General features: G+C 33.2%; 1 protein-coding gene across 2 annotated transcripts in view; it reads right to left on the bottom strand.

The window, feature by feature from the left end:
* Positions 1–23216, bottom strand: part of PDE4B (phosphodiesterase 4B) — a 398194-nt gene that overhangs the window by 327426 nt on the left and 47552 nt on the right. Inside the window, exon 1 of one of the 2 annotated variants that reach the window (XM_006919294.3) lies at positions 366–773. The exons of the other annotated variant lie outside the window; for it this stretch is intronic. Coding sequence (XP_006919356.1) covers positions 366–601 — 236 coding nt within the window. The 5' untranslated portion in view covers positions 602–773. Of the gene's footprint in view, positions 1–365; positions 774–23216 lie in introns of those variants that run through there. 2 annotated transcript variants of the gene reach the window in all.

The following is a 23216-nucleotide window of genomic DNA, read 5'->3' as shown; positions in this document are numbered from 1 at the left end:
ATACTATTAAAAATATCAACGACAACCACAAAACACACAAAAAGTCACCCATCACCTCAACAGAGATTAAACAAAAAACTGAATTTTTAAAATTCTTCCAATTCTCAAATTATCTAGAATTAGCTAGATATTTTTTATAAGCAGTAAATTTAAAGACTCTCTACAGTTAGAGGCTTATTTTATCTGAAGCAGCACAATGATAATTTAACAAACAGTGCACTATGTATCCCTCAGCTGACCCACTCTCCATTCATTTCACACTTTGGTCTGTATTATAAACAAAACTCAAATGTTCTATTTTCTACATTTCTAAATCACTGCTTACTAATGAAAAGCACTGTAGATACTTCCAAGTCGCGTCTTACCATGTATGAGCCACAGTGAAGCGACGACGCTGCCGAATGCTTTTATTCACCAGCAACTTTCTGAAAAAGCATGGTGAGTTCCTTGGCGAACTGCGTGGAGAAATTTTAGGAGATGTAGATCTGTTTCCCTGTAGTCTCGGAAGCTCAAGTTCTAAGTGCATTTGCTCCTTGAAAGTCTTTATGCAAACCTCAGATTCAGAAGCAGTAAGTTCCTTGGAAGAATCTTTTGCTGTCATGTCTTATATGGAGTGTTAGCTTTCACCGTCCAAAACAAAAACCTCAAACATAGCAGAGACACAGCTGCAGGTTAGAAAGCTGATAAGTCTGCAAACTATTTCCAGTTTAATTTAGGAAGCTGAGGCTCCAATGTATGAACTGCTTAGAACAAGAGCAGCATACTCGAAGAATGGCAAGTCAGGCTGTCACAAGGAGCTTTATCAGGCTGGCTTTGCCTCTGAAAATGCGCCAAAGTGCTTCCTATGTCAGTAGCCTCCTTGTGGATGAGGTTTGTCTGCAAGCTACACACTGACACTCACTGAATTCATTCAGCTGAATATATCAACTCATGAAATATTCATAAGGGTTTCTGATAAACCTTTACGTGTATTTTTTAAAAATCTTATCAAACAAGCTACATTCCCCAAAGGGATACTAAGCAAAACCTAGTCACCTAGTCACTTCTTTTGTTTGTACAGAGCAAAACCAGAACCCGTCCAGCATGTGTGATATTTAAAGTCTTCATTCAGAATTATCTTGCTCTGTAAATGCACACAACAGTAACTCCACCTACCAAATGCTTATTGGCCCAGGATTATTTAAACAACTACACTCTGTTTCCCCTGAACAACACTCTCCATCGCTCAGATTTTCACAAAATTTGTGAAGCTACTATTCTCACCACAGTAAAAATATTAAATCAGGGATTGTCAAAAAGCCTAGCTAAAACAGGCCCCCAAATTCCATGGCTGAATGAAAGAGCTGATTTGCTAAAGTATTTTTTTTCTCCCTTCTTCAGAAGACCCACAGCATCAATATAAAAAAATGTCAGCTAACAGGAAAACATTGAATTTGGTTCATTCCCCTGAGGATTTTAAAGTCTTATCTTTATTCCAATAAACATTACCCTCATTCTTCTGTTTAAGTTCATTGTTCATGAGTTGTCCACAGCAGCCTCTCTGTTAGATGCAAAGTCACTTCTGAAAGCCAAAGCTCCTCAGAACGGAAATGGAGGTAACAAGTCTCAGTTCAAGTGTAGAGTTCAAAGTTAAGAATTATGCTTGTGTGTGTGTGTGCTGGTAGGAATACACTGTTTATCTGTGTGTAGGTATATTTACTTGTAAGCGTCTGTGTGTATTTTGCTCACAAAAGCACAGAAGTGACGCATTGGGAAGGAGAATTCAAAAAATGTCTCAAGTTCCAAAGCAGATAAATCTGTAATTTCATTTAGAAATGTAGCTTCTACACTCTAAAAGGCACATGGAAGTAAAAAAGAATACCACGGTGCTTGAAGTGTATGGATGTTGTGAAGAGTCTTTATCGGCAATGACTGCCACCAGGGCCAGCCTGATCTCACACAAATTTGACAAAGCAGAACTAGGGCTGGTCAGCAAGAGTGACAGTTAAGGAATAATTCACAGTAAGACTTCAGTGAAAAAATGAAGACATTTATTTTTTCCTCTAAGTTGTGAAAAATCAACCTTTATAAAGTCATTTATATATGTCATATACTCTAGCTGAATATCTAAAGGGTTAAATAAGAGCAGACTATGACCTATGCATAGGAAAAAAATAAACCCCACACCAGCCCTTGGGGGAAGTGGTTCAAAATAATTAGAAGGACATAAACTCCTAGTTTATGGTTACTATCTTGGAAAAATATCAATATTTCAATAATACATTAAAAATATATCATGAACCAAAGCAAAGTCATGGAATTTTGAGTTGCTATGAATCACCTTGTTCAGTCCCTCATTTCAGAGACAAGAAAACAGACCTACAGAATGTCAGTGACTTGTCCAAAGTAATATTTGTAGTTGACATTAGAGTTAAAGCAAAACCCAAGCTTTCTGACTCTCAATTGAGTGCTCTTTCATTATATGATAAAAAAAGGTCAAAAAACTCATTGTCCAGCTAAGCCCTGGCACATATTTTTTTATACATTTGAAGATATTCGAACTGTCCTATTTGATTGTTAGTAATATCCTGGGAGAAAATACAGTTAATGTCCTCTATTATTTACTGCATTATAACAACAAAACTAGGACATTCCTTCAACAATAATGTGATTTAAAGCTCAGAGGTGAGAATATGTGATACCCTGCCAATATTCAGAGTAAGTGACTTTTTTTGCAAAAAGTAAAACAGCAATTTGAAGTCAATAAGGTTTTTCTTATGTTCACTTCTTAAAGCTACAAAAATATAGTAATCACTTCAGAGATTTTTTCTCCTCCCAAAATTATGGCAAATTTCATAACCCAGATTTAGCCATATGCAAACTAGGGTTCAGATAAGGAAATGTTGACATACACTTACCTAAAGAGGCATAATGGTGCAACTTTAATTACTTTCCAATTCTTATTGTCAATTTCTGTGACATTATGTGACATTTCACATTACTCTTTTCACTTTGCCTACTATGACAGCCAATGTCCCAGTTAAAGGAATTCTGAGAATCATCCTAAGAAATAACATTCTCAAAAATATGTAAAGTCTGTTAACTCTTCATACTCTAGATAACATTTAGGAATACCAAAAAAAAAAAAAAACAGTTAATTGAAATACAAATCTTAAAAAACAATCAGACTACTTTAAAGTCTGAATTAGTTACCTCTGAGAAGAGGAAATGCATGAAAATTTGTTTCTAGGGTCAAAATGCCAAAGAAAGAGAAACTAGACATTGCGTTAAATATTGAAATCAAAGATGAATCTAGAAAGTAGGAGATAGGAGATGGTATCTAAGAAAAAGTAAACAAAAGAACAGTAAAAGTAAATAACACCTTACTATAGTTCAGCCAAGAATATCTGTTTTGAGAGAGAGAGCTAGAACAGGAGAAAAATCCAAGAAGAAAGCAATTAGAGTTTATATGCCATACTGAGTACCTGGGAAGGAGCTAAAGAACCAAAGTACAACCCTTCCTACCGAATGCTTAGCCCTTGACACCACAAAGGGAGAAAAGAATAATTCTGAGTCAATTTATTTGTATGCAGATGGTTACCTTTGAGAATTATTTGAGAATTTCAATTATAGCTATGTTTCCATTTCAGATAACAAAATTTGTGGTGTCCACATCATATCTAAGCAACAGGAATCAAGAATTTATTATAATAAAATATCATTAAGGGACCTGAGTAGAGTTATATGGTCAAAAACAATCAATAAGGTATTATTTATAAGTATTACAAATTGATAATGTTTGATTTTTCATTAAATTGAAGTGGAAAACAAATTAATGACAACCAAACAAAATGATAAATTTATAGTGAAAGTAGTATAACATTGTTAAAATGTTTTTTTGAAGGTAATGGCTTTGTAATTAAATTATTTTAAATAAAAATAATTACATTATTTTTGCATTCAATAATTTTCAAGCTTTAAAAGTTAACCTAGATTTTTTTTTTGAACTAAGTGACCAATTTTTAACTGTCATTATAAAACTAAGGTAATTTACAGGCACAAAACTGTAGATTATGTGTAATAATATTATATATAACTACATTAAACACAAAATTACATGGTTCACATTTACTATAAATACAAAGCTGGACACTTGAGAAGGCAGAGTTTATTCAGAAGTTTCTTTCTAAAGAGGAATAGATTTAAGACTATGAATATTAATAGAGTTAAATTATTGTTGATTGTCTTTATTTATATTGCTATCCAGTTCTCTTTTCATAAAAAGGCACACCATCTGAGCAGAGCCATTAGACTCTATTCAATTAAAGATACACAAGCTCTTCTTTTAGTCAGACAAAATAATAAGTGAATACAGATCACCGAAAATACAACTGCAGCCTCTTTCAACAGAATACCTACTCACATAGATGGAAGCTTCTCCCACTTTCCATATTTCAGTTGGAAGAAATGGAACTAGAGATTAGTTCTAACGTGATTAAAGAAAAGATAACAATCAACTGAGTAGAAATAGTTGTCTAGTCATCTTGGGAACAAGACCACTAAGGATCAGGAATTATAGGGAAGTAGCTTAAACTTGTTACACACCTTCTGGTGCCAGATATTGTGAGTATTTTTAAAAAATTATTTCATTTGGTCCTCATTGCAAACATATCAGACAAGTGCTATTGAAATCCTTGTTGGATTTCCCCATGTATTAAACTATCAGGTCCTTTAGGGCTGGGCTGAGTCTTGTTCATTTCTAGAATATGGAACAGGGTCTGACACAAAGTAAATACTCAATGAATATTTGTAGAATACATTCACAACATTTTGCAATGAGAACATTAAGACATAAAATTGCATAGCTTTTAAGGAGTTGATTCTACACCGAACTTTTATAACAGAGGATACCTATTGAGACAGAAGAGGGAATAGAATGCATGCTCCCAGGGTGGTCTAATCATATCTCCAAAAGCATATCTTTGCAAGTATTAAATGTCCTTGAGTCTGAAGTTATCTAGCATGTTATCTTTATAAAAGGATGTGAATACTTCACTTTTATCCATGATATTATTTAATTACTCATCATTAGTAAAATGGTGCTCCAGAAAGATTAGTTTTAATCAGTACCACCTAGTAATGTCACCTGAATCTTAGGTGGAGGTGGGAAACTTGTACTCTAGATGCTTAAGCGTGATATCAAATGGTTTTTAGAGATGTTTCGATTCAAGAAAGAATAGCTTTCCTCGTTACACTCCAAATAAAAGCGAAAGTCCATGTGATGGCCTAGAAGGCCCTAAATGTTCTCCATCCTCATCTCAGTACCTCTCTGAGTCCATCTCCTACCCTCCCACTAGCTCTCTCTGCTCCAGTCTCAATGGCCTCATTTCTGTTCATTGAACATGTTGTGAAAGTTTCCTTTCCCCCCAAGTTATCTGTATGTCTGTTCCCTTATCTCCTTCCAGGGTTTGCCCAAACACATTTGCTTGATGAAGTCTTGCCTAAGCACCCTTTGTAAATCTGTAATTGCCCCCATTCTTCATTATTTTTCTTTATAGTACTTGTAAACATATAATACAGTATACATTACTTATTGACTGGTTTATTGCCATTTATTATCCCTAGAATTTAAGTTTCATAAAAACTTAAATTTTTATAATCCCAATTCCCGGAATGGTACTTGCCACATAGCAGGGTGGATTTTGCGGGGAGGAAGGGCAAAGTCCCATGAAGAATTTTATAGCCCCAAACCCATGTTTTTTTTTCTTCTTCCATAGCCCAATCTGTTCTCTGGCAACCATCAATGTGTTCTTTGTATTTATGACCCGGTTTTCTTTTCAAATTCCACATAAAAAGAAAAATCATGTAAGTAACATATTTGTCTTTCTCTGTCCGATTTATTTCACTTAGCATAATGCCTTCAAGGTACATCCACGTTGTCACAAATGGCAAGATTTCATTTTTTAAATGCCTAAATAATATTTCATTGTATATAAATACCTCACAATTTCTTTATCCATCAATGGACACAGGTTGTTTCCATATCTCGGCTACTGTAAATAATGTTGCAATGAACATGGAGTGCATATTTTTTTTTAATTACTTGAAAGTGGAATTGTTGGATCATATAGTAGCTCAATTTTTAATTTTTTTAGAAAACTCCATTATTATTTTCCATAGTGGCTGCACCACTTGACATTCCTACCAACAGTGTACAAGATTTTCCTTTTTTCCATGCCCTTGCCAACACTTATTTCCTGTTTTTTTTACATTTCCCTAGTGATTAAATGATGTTGAGCATCTTTTCATGTACCTGTTGGCCATTCATGTACCTGTATGTCTTCTTTGGGAAAATGTTTATTCAAATTTTCTGCCTATTTTTAAATCATTTTATTTTGCTATTGAGTTGTATGAGTTTCTTGTATATTTTGGATATTAACCCCTTATAAGATATATGATTTGTAATTATTTTATCCCATTCAATAGGTTATATTTTCATTTTGTTTCATAGGTTCCTTTGCTTTGCAGAAACTTTTTAGTATGATGCCAACTTATTTATCTTGGCTTTTTGTGTCAGATTCAAAAAAATCATCACCAAAATCTATGTCAAGATGCTTACTGCCTATATTTTCTTGTAGGATTTTTATGGTTTCAGGTCTTACATTCAAGTCTTCAATATATTTTTAGTTAATTTTGGTGTATGGTGTAAGGGAGTGATCATTTCATTCCGCACGTGGCTGTCTGGTTTTTCTAACACCATTTAGTGAAAAGACTATCCTTCCCTCTCTGTATATCTTTGGCTCCTCTGTCTTAAGTTAATTGACCATATGTGTGGGTTTATTTGGGGGCTTTTTATTCTGTTCCATTGATCTATGTGTCTTTTTTTTTATGCCAATAACCATAGTGTTCTAATTACTATGGCTTTGTAATATACTTTGAAATCAGGAAGCACGATACCTCCAGCTTTGTTCTTCTTTCTGAAGATTGCTTTGGGTCTTCAGGATTTTTGTGGTTCCATGAAAATTTTAGGATTATTTGTTCTATTTTTTTTTTAATGCCATTGGAATTTTGATATGGATTGCACCAAATCTGTAGACTGCTTTGGTAATATGGAGATTTTAACAATATTTTTCCAATCTATGAGTATAAAATACCTTTCCATTTATTTGTGTCTTCTTCAATTTCTTTCATTAATGTCTTATAGTTTTCAGTATACAGGTCTTTTACCTCCTAGGTTAAATTTATTCCTAGATATTTTATTCTTTTTGATGCAATTGTAAATGGGATTGGTTTTTTTTTTTATTTTTCTTTCTGCTAGTTCATTTTAAGTGTATAGAAACGCAACAAATTTTGTGCATTAATTTTGCATCCTGCTGCTTTACTGAATTCATTTATTAGTTCTAACAATTTTTTTTGATGAAGTCATCAGGGTTTCCTATATATAATATCATGTCTTCTGCAAATAGTGACAATTTTAATTCTTTCTAATTTGGACGTATTTTATTTATTTTTCTTACCTAATTGCTCTGGCTAGGACTTCTATATATTAAGTTGAATAAAAATGGTGAGAGTGGGCATCCTTGTCTTGTTCCTAATATTAGAGGAAAGATTTCAGCTTTTCACCATTGAGTATGATGTTAGCTGTGGGTTTGTTGTGCATGACTTTTACTATGTTGAGAAATGTTCCCTCAATACCCACTTTGTTGAGAGGTTTTATTATAAATGAATGTTGAATTTTGTCATATGCTTTTTCTGCATCTATTGAGATGATCATATGATTTTTATCTTTTATTTTATTAATGTAGTGTATCACATTGACTAATTGGCATATGTTAAATCATTTTTGCATCCCCGGAATAAATCCCACTGGATTATGGTGTATGATCCTTTTATTACATTGTTAAATTTGGTTGTCTAATATTTTGTTGAGGATTTTTACATCTATGTTCATCAAGGATATTGGCCTGCAATTTTCTTTTCTTGTGACATCCTTGTCTGGTAAATATCAGGGTAATAATGCTGGCCTCATAAAATGAGTCTGAAAGAGTTCACTCTTTTCCTTTTTTTTTTTGGAAGACTTTGAGAAGAATTAGTATAATAGGGTATTTAAATAAATGTTTGTTGTAGATTCTTTTGTAGTTCATAGCATAACGATCAGGTTTTCATGCTGTTGTGTGAGATGTGTCCCCCTGTTTAATGTGTAAAAAATAAAATTAAATAAATAAATAATCTCCTCAGTGCAGAATAACATGAGGGAGTGGGGACGTCAGATAAAAATGGGATGATCAACCTCAAATTAGAGAAAGAGCTATAGCAGCATTAAGCAGTAACTCTTTTCACAATTTCATGTATTATTTTATGTAGTTTTTACTGCCTGAAGTATTACTTCTCTGTTTTCTTTGCCAAAAATACTATGCCTTATCTATTAAGGCTAAATTCAAATGAAAATTCTTCATTGAAATCTTCCTCAGCTTCCATAGACAGAGTCAGCCATTTCATACCATCTGTATTCCAACAGCACTGGATTCATCTCAGAAAGTTTCATAGTATATCATAGTACATATTTTTGTGTGTGTCTTGGACTAAATTATGAGCTCCCCAAGAAATAAACTATTTTATTCATTTTTATATCTCCAGAGCCTGGCATTGCATTTTAATTGATTGAAAATATAAATAGAAAATGAATGCAGTGCCCCTAATCATGCCTTCTTGTTAGCCCTAGAGTTTTCTTACTGTCTTGAAAGATAATCCAGTCAATATCCTAATTTCTTGTCCTTGAACTCACAAAGGATTTTTAAAAAAGCTTCCTACACCAAAGCAGTTTGGCTATGTTTACCATTTTAACTGGCATTTCATGGTTCTCTAAATATATTATTATTATTATTATTATTATTTATTTATTTTATTATTTATTCACATCCTCAGTGAAGTGCAAAAGCAGAAAAGCCCTGTGTTGCAATCTCTATTCATTAGGTGGTGTACAGGTAGGACAGACTTGCTAGGTCCTCTTCTCACAGTGCTTTCTGGTTCTGGCAGAGTATTCAGGTACTTCGTCCACAAGGCACATTCTGTGAAGGCAGACTGCATAGGTAAAAATTAAGGAGGCTCTTTTCTTTGTTTCCTAGGCCATTGTTAACATCAAGATATATTAGCAAGGATGAGTCAGATACCGAAATGCAAAGAGAGAAATTGTTCCCATGGTAGGTGTTTTAAAATCTGCATTAAAGGAGGGTCTTTCAGTTCCTGAAAATAATACTAACCTGTCAGCAAATTACCTAAAAGGGTAATTTCAAATGAATAGGATATTAGGGACACATATGTTAAAACAAAGGCACATTGGGAAAACCTCTTTCTCTAAAATGAGCTTTTATCTTTTTATTATTTTCTACCTTGTCAGCAGTCTTCTGTGAAATATGTAAGAAAAAATGATATAGTATTAATCTACAGTTAAAATTTCTAAATGTAAATAATTATCTGTGTAAAACCAATTAACTATGATATTATAGAGATCATAGAAAGAGTATAGCATACATGAAAATTAAATCAAATTCACTTCATTGTTCTTAAAATGAGAATAATAATATTCAAGGGTTCATTTTATGTTTAAGGATATACTTGTAAGCTATTTTACAGAAACAATATTTTCCTAAATTAACATTTTAATAGTATGAGTTTTAAATGGTACAGAATGCATATCAATACGGAAAATGTTTCCAAAATAGTGGATTAGATCAAGATTGGCTAACTTAATTTCAAGATTTGTTTATTTACTACATATTCTGTTAATTTATAATCTGTTCATATCAAAAGTTTTTAAAACTTCAGTAATATTAATATTACATTTTTTGATTTATAATGAAGAGAACAGAATTTTAACTATCAAGACTGACTATGAAGTTTTAGTATTAAGAGGTAAACCTTGGTGGGTTTATACTAATACCTTGGTGGGTTTACCTCTTAATACTAAAACTTCATAGTCAGTGTTGATAGTTAAAATTCTGTTTTAACTCAAAAATTCAAATTCAAATTTAATTTTATATAAATATTTCATACCATTGAAACAGTACAATATTAGCTTATGTAAAATACAAAACTGGAGACATATTATAGGTAAATATGCTAAGCTTTGTAGCAAAGACTTTTAAATGAAATGTATATTTTTGTAAACCTCCCTTAAATGCTTTTTTGTCTTTTTTTTTCCCGGCTTTATTGAAATTTTGTTTTATTTTTAAATTTATCATACAAAATTGACCTTTCTTGTGTGGTTTCCTATGAAATTTAACACATATGTGGATTCATGTAACAACTACCACAATCAGGATATAGAGCAGTTTTATCTCTCTCCTCCACAAAAAATCTCTCTTGTGATGTACTTTTATAGTCCTACCCTCCTCCCATTCTTAATCCCTAGCAATCTTTATGTGTTCTCCATCACTATAATTTTATCTTTTTAATAATGTCATATATATGGAATCATACAGTACTTAATTTGTTGAGACTAGCTTCTTTCACTAAGCATGTCTTTGGAGTTTAGACAAGATATGACATTTATTAATAGTTCATTCCTTTCTTTTGCTGGATAATTTTCAGATTATGGATGTACCACACTTTGTTTATCCATTCACCCACTGAAGGACATCTGTGCTGTTTCTAGTTCTGGGCAATTATGAATAGAGCTATTATAAACATCCAGGTACAGGTTTTTGTGTGAATATATGCTGTCATTCTTCTATGGTAAGTACCCAGGAGTAAGATTGCTTGGTCATATGGTAAGTGTACGTACATCCTTCTAACGAAATGCCAAACTGTTTTCCGGAATGTTTGCATCATTTTGTATTTCCATCAGCATTATGTGAGAGCTCTCAGTTGCTCTTCATACTCACCAGCAGTTCTTTTTGGTGAAAATAAGTGAAACTTTATCGTACTTTGTTTCTATTTTAGCCATTCTAATAGGAGTGTAGTGGTATCTCATACTGGCTATAGTTTATATTTCCCTAATGCTTAGTGGTGATCATCTTTTCATGTGCTTATTTGCCATTAGCATAGACTCTTTGGTCAAGTTCTTCCCCATTTTTGGTTCAAGATTCTTCCCCATTTTCTATTTAGACTGTTTCTTTTCTAATAATTGGATTTTCTTCCTCAATCTTCCCACCAAGGTTTACTTTCCAGAGCTCTTAAACAGCTGACCCATGCATTCCTTTCAGGACTTAAAGCTGTATTCAGCGGTAGAAACAGAACGGGGCTTGGTTACTCCTATCTTTACCTGGAAACAGAAACTTTAATAGGACAGTATCAGTTACAAAATCTGTAACTTTCAAATTGGTTTTATAGTTTCTAATCTTTTTACTTTATCAACACTCTTCCCAAAAGCCTTGAATGCTTACATTCTTGACTTGGCTGTTCCTTTGCATCTGTGGGGCTTGCAGCTTGGACCATCCAGAGAGACTTCCTAAAGCTCACTCTTGCTGTAATTAGTCCTCAATGCTGCCAATAGGTGACACTACCACTGAAAAAGAGCAGAAGGTTTGAGGTCTTTTGCAACTATTTAGAAAGAATTCTAGGTCCATCCATGTTGTTGCAAATGGCAGTATTTCATCTCTTCTTATGGCTGAGTAATATTCCATTGTATATATGTACCACAGCTTCTTTAGCCAATCATCTGTCGGACCTCAAGATAATCATGCTAAGCAAAATAAGCCAGACAGAAAAAGTTGAAAACCACATAATATCACTTATATGTAGGATATAAACCTAAAAGCAACACTGAACAGGACAAACAGAGACTCATGGACATGGACAATAGATTAGTGGTGGAGGAGAAGGGAAGAGGGGGAAGGTAGACAGGGTAAAAGGTGACAGAAAGAAATCTAACTATGGGAGGGGAACACACAATACAACATATATATGCCTTACTGTTAAATTGTACACCTGAAACTTACTGGATTTCTTTAACTAATGTTACCGAAAAAAAATTAATTTTAAAAGAAGTTAAAAAAAGAAAGAATTCTAGATAAGTCTCAATATGTATCTCTCATCCTGACCACTTTCCCAAGCAAGTTTCCTTTTTCCATTGCCAGCTGTGGCACAATGAATACTTCTAAAGAAACCTGATCTTTTTTCTTCTCCTTACTCTTTTCTATATTTCTCTTAATGCACACATTCCTCTAAGATATACTTACTAAGTAGGTCTTATATGCCAAGAATATGATTTCCTATTTTCTTTTTTAAGCCTGAATTATTGCTTGAAGTTTTTATATTTGTTACTAAACATAAAATCATAATTTTAAAAAGCTTTATGTAATTTTAAATTTATCCGTGATGTGATCAATTTTTCAATTATTTTCAATTGATTTAAAAATGCTTTGTGTACGCTAAATGAATGTTTAAAAACCCAAAAATATGAATCAAGAGTATCTATTCATTTACTGGTATTAGCTAAACGTTAACTGTTAGGCACCACGCAGAGTGGATTATTCTCACCCAGACTATCCTACAAGATAAAATACAAAGGCATTTTTTGTCCAGGGTTTTTGGAGTTGTTGTTTTTTCTTTGTGTATACCATTACTCCCTATTCTTTGCTCATAACTGGTCTATAATTTTTTTTAAATATTGAAGGAACATAGATGCCATCCAGTGACACACACCAACAGATGTAAAACAAACACAACAAATAAACAAAAACTCTTGTTTCAACTTTTCTTGAATTCTAACTCAGACACAGGAGATTTTTGTCTAGTTTTAATAGTAAATGACAAGTAGTTTTTCTTTATATTAAACCAAAGTATGTCTTCCAATAATGTTCTTCCATTTGTTCTAGTTCTGTCACCTGGAATCATAATGTGTAAGTCGTATGACAGCCTTTCAAAGATCTCTTCTCTAATACTTTTTTTCTTTTTTGCAATATAAATAGGCTGAGAATTTTCTAAGTCTTCAAGTCCTGGTTACTTTCTACTTAGTAATTCCTTCTTCAATTTACCTCTCTTCTGTTACATTTTACTATAAGCAGAAAGGAGAAACTGAGTCATGCCTTCAACACTTTCCTTAGAAATCTCCTCGGCTAAAAATCCAAGTTTATCACTTACAATTTCTACTTTCATTCCACCAAAAAACTACAACACAAGTCATCCAAGTCCTTTGCCATTTTATAACAAGAATCACCTTTCCTTCAGTATCCAATAATGTTTCTCATTTCCATCTGAGACCTCAACAGAGGCTCCCTTCAGATTTACATTTCTACCAAGTCTCCTCAAGACAACCTAGACTTTTTCTATCAAGTGCTTCAAAACTCTTCCAGTCTCTACCCACAAATCAATTCCAAAGCTACTTCCATATTTTTTTAAGTATTTGTTATAGTAACACTCCCTTCCTGGTAACAAAATCTGTAGTTTGCTAGGGCTGCTGTAAGGAAATGCCACAGACTGGGTGGTTAAACAATATAAATTAATTGTCTCACAGTATTAAAAGCTACAAGTCCAAAATCAAAGTGTTGGCAGAGTTGGTTCCTTCTGAGGGCTGTGAGAGAAGGATCTTTTCCAGGCCTCTCTCAAGTGGGTATGAGACAGAAAGAAAAAGAAAGAGCAAGTTGCGGGACAAGATATGAAAACTAGTTTCATTGAGAGCTTCCTGTGTACTAGGCACTTTTATAAACATTATTATCACATTTAAACCTCAAAATACTTCTTTGAAGTATATACTCTACCCCTTACAGATGAACAAACTGATTTACAGAAATGTAGGCTGAATTACCCAAGATCATCCAGTTAGTAAGGATTCAAACCCAAAGCCATTGAACCTCAAAATTCATGCTTTAATCCACTAAACTGCATTGTAAAGGAAAAATGAGAAATAAACATATGGATATGTCATTAATATAGAGAAAGTCTACTGTATAACAACTTATTACCTTCAATTACATTATATCCTAAAACGGGAATTGTTTCTCTATAAATGTTATATTTCAGGACATTATAAAATAATTCGAACGTGCAGAAAAAATGATTAGTTTCACCCAAGCAGCAATTAACTACATGAATGTGTTATTTTTTTAAATAACTTTGTCTGAATGTATTCTTATCAGTTTTAAGTCAACTTTGGAAGGGAATACATGGGCTTAATGTGCCTTAGCATGTTCACTAATTTGCAACTCAAAATTAGAATGTATATGATTTTCATATGTTGTTAAAAACTAGAAATTTTCTTATATATCTCTTTTTCTTTCTGATCTTAAATATTAAATTTAGAAATACCTTGCTATGATTTTATTTCTAGCCTATTTTAGCTTCTAGTAGACAGTCCTGAGACATGTTTTGGGATTCCCAGATTAGAAATTAATTCTCTTGGTTGTCATTAGTGTGAACAGTGTTTTGCTATGAAATTTGTACTGATTTTGCTCAGATTCTAAGCTCAGTTCTGGGCTCAGATTTCGAACTGTTTCATTTGTGCTACATTAGCTATAACCAATATTTTCATTTTAGTTTTGGTAATTTAGAAATTTAAAAGTAGGAGGCCAAATTCTTAATGATACCACTTTTGTTTATCATCTTTAAATTTTTCTTTTTTTTTTTTTTAAATACAGGACCATTTTTATCAGAACTCTAAGGTTTCTTAGAGTCATCAACCACTTCATACCAACTTCCAAAGTAAAATCTAGGGATTCTTTAATTCCTCCTACCAGTCTGTGCTAACACCAGTTCTTGGTTCAGCTTTCTGATTTCCAGAAACATTTTGCGATTCTATTGATACAGAATCCACTAAAATTAGTGGGTATCACGTGCCACACACAGAAGCCGAAGAAAATTTCATCTTCATGAAAATATAAACAAAGTAAAGCATATTAGAACATAAATGCGTCAAATAAAACAAAAGGAATGCCCTTCTCCCTTTGTAGCAAGTGATTTACATTCTAAAATCACAGTCTATGATTACAACCATAGATTCCATCAGATTATTTTTTACAGCTAGGAAAATGTGCCTCTTAAGGCAGAGATCCAAATTTCTGAATCGTGACAGCAACAGCTGAAGACTAAAGATAGACAGTCAAAACAACATTTTCTGTACATTTTCAGTTGTTAAAAAAAGCAGTTACAGTACCTTATATATGAAGTATACTGTTTTAACCCTGTGATGGCTCTACTGGGAAAAGATTTATGACAGCAAGTATTATTTCATGCCTTCATTATACACACATCTATAAAGTGGTGATGGCTCTTCTTCCTAATGTAATCTTTTCAAATGTATTTTATACAGATGTGTATAATCTTTATCAATAAAACAGTCCTATTTCAAATAAATGTTGAATTTACATGTGGCCCATCATATAGCTAAGCACACTCACCTCGGGCTATCTGCTTCACCTCTGCCTGGAGAGCTCTCCCTTTAGATCTTTCTCTCATGTAAAACAGCACCATCCACTCTCTCATCTTGCTCATTTTTATGTTCCTAACAGCGTCTATCACTCGCTGACATTGTTCTTGTCTGTCACTCCCAAGAATAAAAGTTCCACAAGGACAAAGAGCTTTAGTTTTATTTACTACACTGACTCCAGCACCTAAAACAGTGCCTGGCATATAGTTTAATAAATGTCAGCTTAATAAATAAAGGTCATTTAGTTAAACTGCAAAAGTATTTGTGCTCCCATGAAGCACCATCTGTCTCCTTCTCAGTTGCCTGAACCAAGTCCTTAAGCTAATTCGTTCTTACAGCCACTGAGAAGAGATGCTGAAAGACATATGCAGAATGCAGACCAACGGCAAGGATAAGACTATCAATTCAACATTACTAATGGCCTTTTAGCCACCACTGCTGGGGTACCATTAAAAGTCTAACCTTGGATATGTAGAGGAATATTGCAATTATCTGTTGCTTAGCCTGAACACTTCTTGCTAGACAGAAAGCGAAGCAGACATGAACTTGTGACCTTCCCGTGGAGTAGCTGCATCACCACCCAGCAGGATTCGTTCTTTCAGATAGCACAATAGTAACACTGTGTATGGAGCATGATTCACAGGAAAAACAGGAGCTCCACCAAAGGCAGGAGGGCAATCTTTACAGAATACTATATGCAGAGAAGGCTTTCTTTTCATTTCAAAATGAGAAACATGCAATTTGGGGGATGGTAACTTGCCCAAGTGCCATTACACGTCCCTTAGGTGGGAAGACCCAAGATGTGTCGATTGCTTCTTATTTATTTATTTATTTGTTTGTTTGTTTGTTTCTGGAGTGGAGTTCCAATAAGGAGCTTCATTTTGGTGTAATCAAAATGTTCTTTGAACTTGATTTTCTGTTTTTCATAGCTCAATAAAGATTGGTTAAAGGTGATGATGATGATAAAAGTTAGAGAAACATTTCAAATATAACTGAGTTAAATGGCCAAAAATATTTATTAAAGGGACAATGTTTAATGAGATTTTAAGGAATATCTGTTAAAAACCCTATGTATATACAAGAATGAAATGCAAGGTGAGAGATCTTTAAATCTCTATAAAATTCTAAATGATTCAGTATTCAAAACATTGAGTCTGTTGTCAAGGAGATTTATGGTAAGCATAGTAATTCTCCTTTCAATTCTAAACTATCATTTATACTATCATAAATACTGCATTATAATTAAGAACTATTTTGCCATAGATAACATTATATTTCCTAGAGTACTTTTGATGTTTTTTATTGAGATTACTAAACACAAAAGTATAGCAATTTATTTTAAAAATCTGTATGTGGAAATGCTTATGTGGAAACAAATTAAACCTTTGCCAAATTGAAGAGCAATCAAGTAGGAAAATGACCTAAGTGAATGAATTATTTATTAGGAGTCTTTGCAAAGCCACCTTCTTCATCATCATAGGGCAGCTCTTTCAAACTTTCTGTTTCACACCAAGTATTTTACAGGATAATTCGTGTAAATTAACAAATTACAACCTAAAATGTAAACGGCATTGTGTATGCAATGCAATGTGGTACGTATATTTGGACAATATACTCTCTTGCAGGATGTAAAAAGTATTATAATGCCTTACTGTTAAAGTGTACAGCTGAAACTTATTGGATTTCATTAACAAATGTCGCCATAAAAAAATAAGTAAAATTTTAAAAATAAATAAATGAATAAATAAATAAAAAGTATTATACACATTACCACATTCATTTTAAAGTATTCCCTATACAGAAGGAAATTCCAGCTCCAGTGTGCTCCTCAGCTTTTACTCACAGTCCCCAGCTAGTTTACCTTTGATCTACTTCTCCAAACTTAAGAAGCACTTCTCAGGGCCCGAGGCAAGCTTTACAAAGCAAAGAGCAAATACCTTTAGAAAAAACAAAGAGTAAGTTTCCAAAGATCTGAATATGTAACATTTCTCTAAGAAAGAGCAAGAACAACACATTCCTGACTCTATTTCCCTGTTGTGTCCAGAATAATTCTAGATTGTTTTTCTAATTACAAAGTGCAAAAAAATATATACAAAGAGAAAAAATGTTAAGGGATCATTTTTATTAAATGCTTGAAATAGCTCACGTAATGTTTAAAATAATTCCAAGTTTTATTATAGAGAAAATTTCGTAGAAAAAAAATTGAGGCCCAGATACCTTAAGAAATTTAGAAGCACTAGTTGTGATGTCCCCAAGACTTTTCTATCTATAATTTTGTGTTCTTTTCATTATGCCAGTGGTTCCCCGAGTATGGATCCATAACTAACAACACCATAAACTATAACAATTGGAGTTATATTTCCTAAAGCATATTCTGGACCTATTTTTAAAGACTGCTACTTACTGGATCAGAAACCCTGAGAGTAGGACCCAGTAATGTGCTTTAACAAGTTTTCAAGTGATTGTGATGCAAACAAATGTTTGTGAACCACTATATCCCACCATGCTTTCAGAGCTGATCACATGGAATTCTAACATATAATGAGACCAAAAGAAAAAAATAAAAGGCAGAATTATACGGTCGGTAGGTCAAAGTTCCTAAATATAGATTTACTAAACTAGAGGACTTGGTCTTGAGTTAATATAGTGAGCATGGACATTCTCAAACTCAGAAATGTTTAGGTCAATATGATAACTAGGTGTTATCTCAGGTGTCGAATCAAATTAATTGGTTGTGACTGCCTGAAACACAAAGATTAGAAGGTTTGTGAGGCTGCATCCAGCAGGGAAATAATGCCATGATCAATTGGTAATGTCTTCCATGGGTCAGAGAGAAAGAAATGGCAGCACCCAAGCAATGTGGAGTGATCAACTGTGAGTATCCTAATTATGCTACCATCTGAATACTTCCTATATATAAAGATTCAACTTAAATATATAGTTTTAGAGATTGGGAGCCTACTGGAAATAATAGTGTGAACTTAATATAGAATCGAGTTGAAGCAATTTATAATAATTACAAGCACAGTCCTATTTGTTGTAGTTGGACACACCAGTTATCGATAATGTCATTCAAGAACATCTTTGAGTTTATTAAAAGTACTCTATTTTACTGGAAACTTAAATTCATATTACTAAGTAAAAGAAGTCAACCTAAAAAGGTTACTTACTCTGTGATTCTAATCATATGACATTCTGGAAAAGGCAAAATTATGGAAATAAAAAGATCAGTAGTTGCTAGAGGTGGGGTGAAGAGAGAGGATAAATAGGCAGAACACAGAAGATTTTTAGTATTTTTAGTATTTTTAGTGGTAAAAATACTCTATGTGATACTATAATGATGGTTGTATGTCATTATTTGTCCAAACCCATAGAATGCACAATACCAAGAGTGAACCTTAAGGTAAACTATAGACTTGATTGGGAGAGAGGGGCGTGATTATGATATGTCAATGTAGGCTCATCCTTGGTAAAAAAAAAATATATATATAAAAAAATATATCCCACTCTGGTGAGTGATGTTGATGATAGGGAAGGCTATGCATGTGTCGAGATAGGGGGCATATGGGAAACCTCTGTACTTCTCTCTTAATTTTGTTGTAAACCTAAAACTACTCTTTAAAAAGTCTTTAAAATAAAATACTCTATTATAGCCCTATTATAGCCATATCTAGGGAGGAGATAGCTAAAGAGATTGGGAAGGAAGGCAATGATGACCTAGAATTTCCATCTTTGGAACATAAAAATTATTCCAACACCATATTTCTGTGCTACAAAGTTTTTGTATATTTTATGTTGATTGTTTCAGATTTGTTGGATGTGTGAATGTGTTTGTCTCTCCATCTAAACTGTGCAAGCTCCTTCAAAGACACAGATCCTATTTTGTTTCTCTTCATGTCCTCCCATAATATCTTCCTGCAGTCTTTTGTTCTTAATATCACTTCAATATTCATTAGAAAATAAATAACAAAAAGAAAAAAATAAATACCAATTCCTAAGTGTTTACTATGTTCTAGAAGCTTTGAAGATATCTCAATAACTTTGCACAATATGTATTTTTATTTCCTATTGTGCACTTAAACTCATGTTCTGAAAAGTAAGGTTTAAAGCTGAAAACCAGTGATTCCTGAAGGCTTTATTCAAACCCAGCTTTGCCTCACTTGAAAGTTCTTCCTACAACTAGAATTTCTTCTATAAAAATCAATTATGCTATAAAATGGAGTATATATGTATTAATTTATACATAAATATATAGTATACAAATATAAAATAGTCACTGAGTTTAAATACCTACATCAGTAAACTTATGTTCATTATTATCTATGAATTGAAGCATTTTTCTGTCACTAATTTACCTTCAGTTTGGTTCTGTGGAAGTGGGACTATATTAAGGAATAGATCCATGTGGCTTTCCAATTAATGAAAAAAAGGGGCTTGGTTTTAGAGTTGATATTTTTTCCAATATTGTCAATTAGCTAATGCTCAAAACTGGCTAGCCCTGGGTTTTCCTGATAAAAACAGAAGGAATAGATTTTTCAGCCAAGGGAACACTTTGCTCCTAGAACTCCACTTAAATGTAATCAAAAAATGTACAAAACAAAATATTCACTAGACTAGAAATTCTTTAAGGCAACAATTTGTCACATTCAACTCTATGCATGGCACAAAGTAGACATTAAATAAACATTTAGTCCTAGAGAAGTTAAAAACAATAAAGTATGCTATTTTCTCCTCTCTTTACTGAAAAAGTAAGAAGAATAATTAGTTACAATATAATTGCATCTGAATACAGGGGGAAAAAAATAAAAATACTGTCCAGAAATAACCATGCAGAAAAAGTAAGTAAGTCAGAGTATATCAGATAAGATGTAATCCTTTATACCTTTTCTTCCACTTCCACTACTTTTTGGTAAATACCACAGACCATCGGGTGATTGTCTCATCCAATTCCACATGTACTAATTAAAGAATATCATCATTCTTTGGCCAAAGCTACTTTCTATCTCAGAAAGATTGATATAGAAGATTACAAAGTGTTCCTTCTTTAGAGAAATATTCAGCTTTACCACACCTCTTTTCAAATAATCTAGACCTATAAAACATTGTGGAAAAAAATAACCCTGAGACTCAAAAGGTAACGATACATGAACTTCTTGAGAACTTAAGATCTCTAATAAATGCATAATCCAAACGACAGAAAAATCCTCTGTATACCATAGCAAATAGTTGTAGAGAACTGTACAAAAACACTCAGCAAGCCATCTGAAGAAATAGTCTCCTGGCCTTTTAGGAGACTGATCATTTAAATGGCAAACTAATTTGTAAAACAATTGGCAATCTAACCGCAAAGTGCATACATCAAAGCACACCTGTATGTAAAAGTGAAAGAGACCAAAATGCTTAGAATCTTCAAAATCAAATATGTCAGTTTTTAAAAAGGCAGAAAATCCAACAAATGCACAGTAATAACATTTTAACAAAGATTTCGGACCAGAGTCTCTACTCAGTCTGGCTGGAAAGAATAGTATGACTTCATAACAGAGAGAAGCAACAATGGGGGATATTTCTTGGTAACAGATTACAGCTTTTATATTCATAAGATACAAGACATGGCATTTAAAGGTTCAAAGAAAAAAGAGATTATGACCTACTTTGTTTCATTATTGATAATAATGCTCATTTTGAAAATCTCTCAAATTATATATCGTTATAGCTAAAGGAACATAAAACACCTGCTTAGGCATTTTCGAGATGATTATTTCAAATTAGTCAACTTCGGTACTAATCATTCTCCCTCGTTTTTATTCTTGATTTGTCAAAAACAGCTGAAACTGCTGATAGCAGCATCCACTCTGAACATTGTCAGGGACTATCATATTCTACTTTTGAAATAGAATAAATATCACTCTCAGCACTTCATTTCACTTCAACTATGTATCATTCTTCAAACTCTGCTGATGGCTACATGTGTGCCATCAACTCTTTCCTTTATTCACTGATGAGTTCTTGCATCTAAGTCGAATAAGGCTCTTCATGAAATGACTTCCTTAGGAATCTTCCCAATATACCTATTACTATCTATTAATAGAATGCCTAAATGAGAACTCAGTACCACATAGATTTTCATAGCTGAGGAAGGCAGTGACTTGTTATTAACATGTCTGCTGCTTTCTAACAAATGCACTGGTAATTGAAAGAAACTTTAATGGAGATGTTTTATGTAGAAAAAGCAATCAAGTTATTGAACGACCGGCTGCCATTTTCTAAGCACATACTCATGATATTATAAATTAAAATACAAGAATCAGTCACCTATCTCAATTGTCTAGAATCTAGTCACTGGAGAATTAAGCTGATGAAGCCAAGTTCTGTGTGCCTCCAGGTCTCACTACTTCTAGTTTCTTCCTCTCCGTCCCCCACTACAATTACTTATCTTCCTGAATATATCAACCTGACTATGTCGCTCTCTTGCTTTTAAGTTTCAAGGATCCCAAGCACATCCGAGATTAATTCCAATCCCTTTAGCTAATGCTTCTCCTCTCTTATCCTATAAAAGAAGTACATTCTTCTGAGGCAAACAGAAGCCAAGATCCTGTTCTGCTGGCTCAGGGCTTTCTTTCAGCCTCATCTCCTGCCAACACTCACCAAACATTCCCCTCATCCACGTGCATAGCCCTCTAGCTTCACAGGTTTTCACATTTCCATAAATTTAACCACTCATGCTGCTTGTTATGTTTGCAATGTTGTTCTCCCTCCTCTCTCTCCAGTGAATTCCATTTTAAAACCCTGGTATATGTCGCTTGATCACCCCGCTCTTGAAAGATGTCACTGACACCTCCAGATGAGTTTTCCACAACCTCTTGGTATTTCCATTGCACTCAGTAGATACTTTCACTATAAAATTTATTACATGATATATTTGTTACTCACACATGAACATATCTATTTTCCTCAGTTGTCTGTGAACTCCGTGAGAATATGGTCTGAATCTTAACCATCTTTATAATCTAAGTTTCTACCAAAGTGCAAGGCCCACTATCGGCATATAGTCGCTTTTGGCTAGTTAAGTAAATATTTAACACAACATATCATACCAACATCTCCAGTCAATAGTTTTTCCAATGTACATATCACTCTTCTGCAAGAAATCACAGGAAAAAACATAGTCTACTCTCACCATTGGTCATGTATTTCAAAGTCATGGCCCATTGTTAGGCTTGTATTGCTAGATTCATATAAAAGAATAGCTTTTATGACCCTTAAAGCATAACTAACTTACTTAGAAAATTACTTGTAGTTCCTCATAAATGTTTAGTAATATCTATAGAATTAAATCAGTTTGAGTGCCTGCTACAGTAAAAGTACAATAAAGAATTGATGAATATATAAATGAATAAAATTATTAATATATATAAAAATGATCCTTTAGTTTGAAAAGATAAAGTAAAAGCCATTGTTTACTACTTAACCTAAGAAAGTTGAATAATGAAATAAACCTTTGGGATTGATATTTAGAAGTATTGTGAGTCTAAAATGATTTTCTGACTAATTCCTATCTGCTCTGGCTCAGAACTGCGTTAGAACAGAAAATGAGTAACCACTAGTAGAGTACTGTCAAAGAATATTACTGAAATAGCAATTCAAAGCAAAACTATGAAATGGTCATATAAAAACACAAAAGGAAAAAAAATTAAAGAAACAAAGCCTCCACTATACCTAAACCAACTTCTTTTTAAAGCCTCTGAAAATCACAAGAATAAAGTGATTAATATCCATGAGCAAGAGTGCAGATATATACATAATTACAAATGTCATTAACCTAAAATATGAAGATTTGATAACATTTCAGCAATATATAATGTAATGCAGGAGA

The sequence above is a fragment of the Pteropus alecto genome, unplaced genomic scaffold (genome assembly GCF_000325575.1).
Source record: "Pteropus alecto unplaced genomic scaffold, ASM32557v1 scaffold25, whole genome shotgun sequence".
Lineage (NCBI taxonomy): Eukaryota > Metazoa > Chordata > Mammalia > Chiroptera > Pteropodidae > Pteropus > Pteropus alecto.
This window is presented reverse-complemented; position numbering and strand designations above follow the sequence as displayed.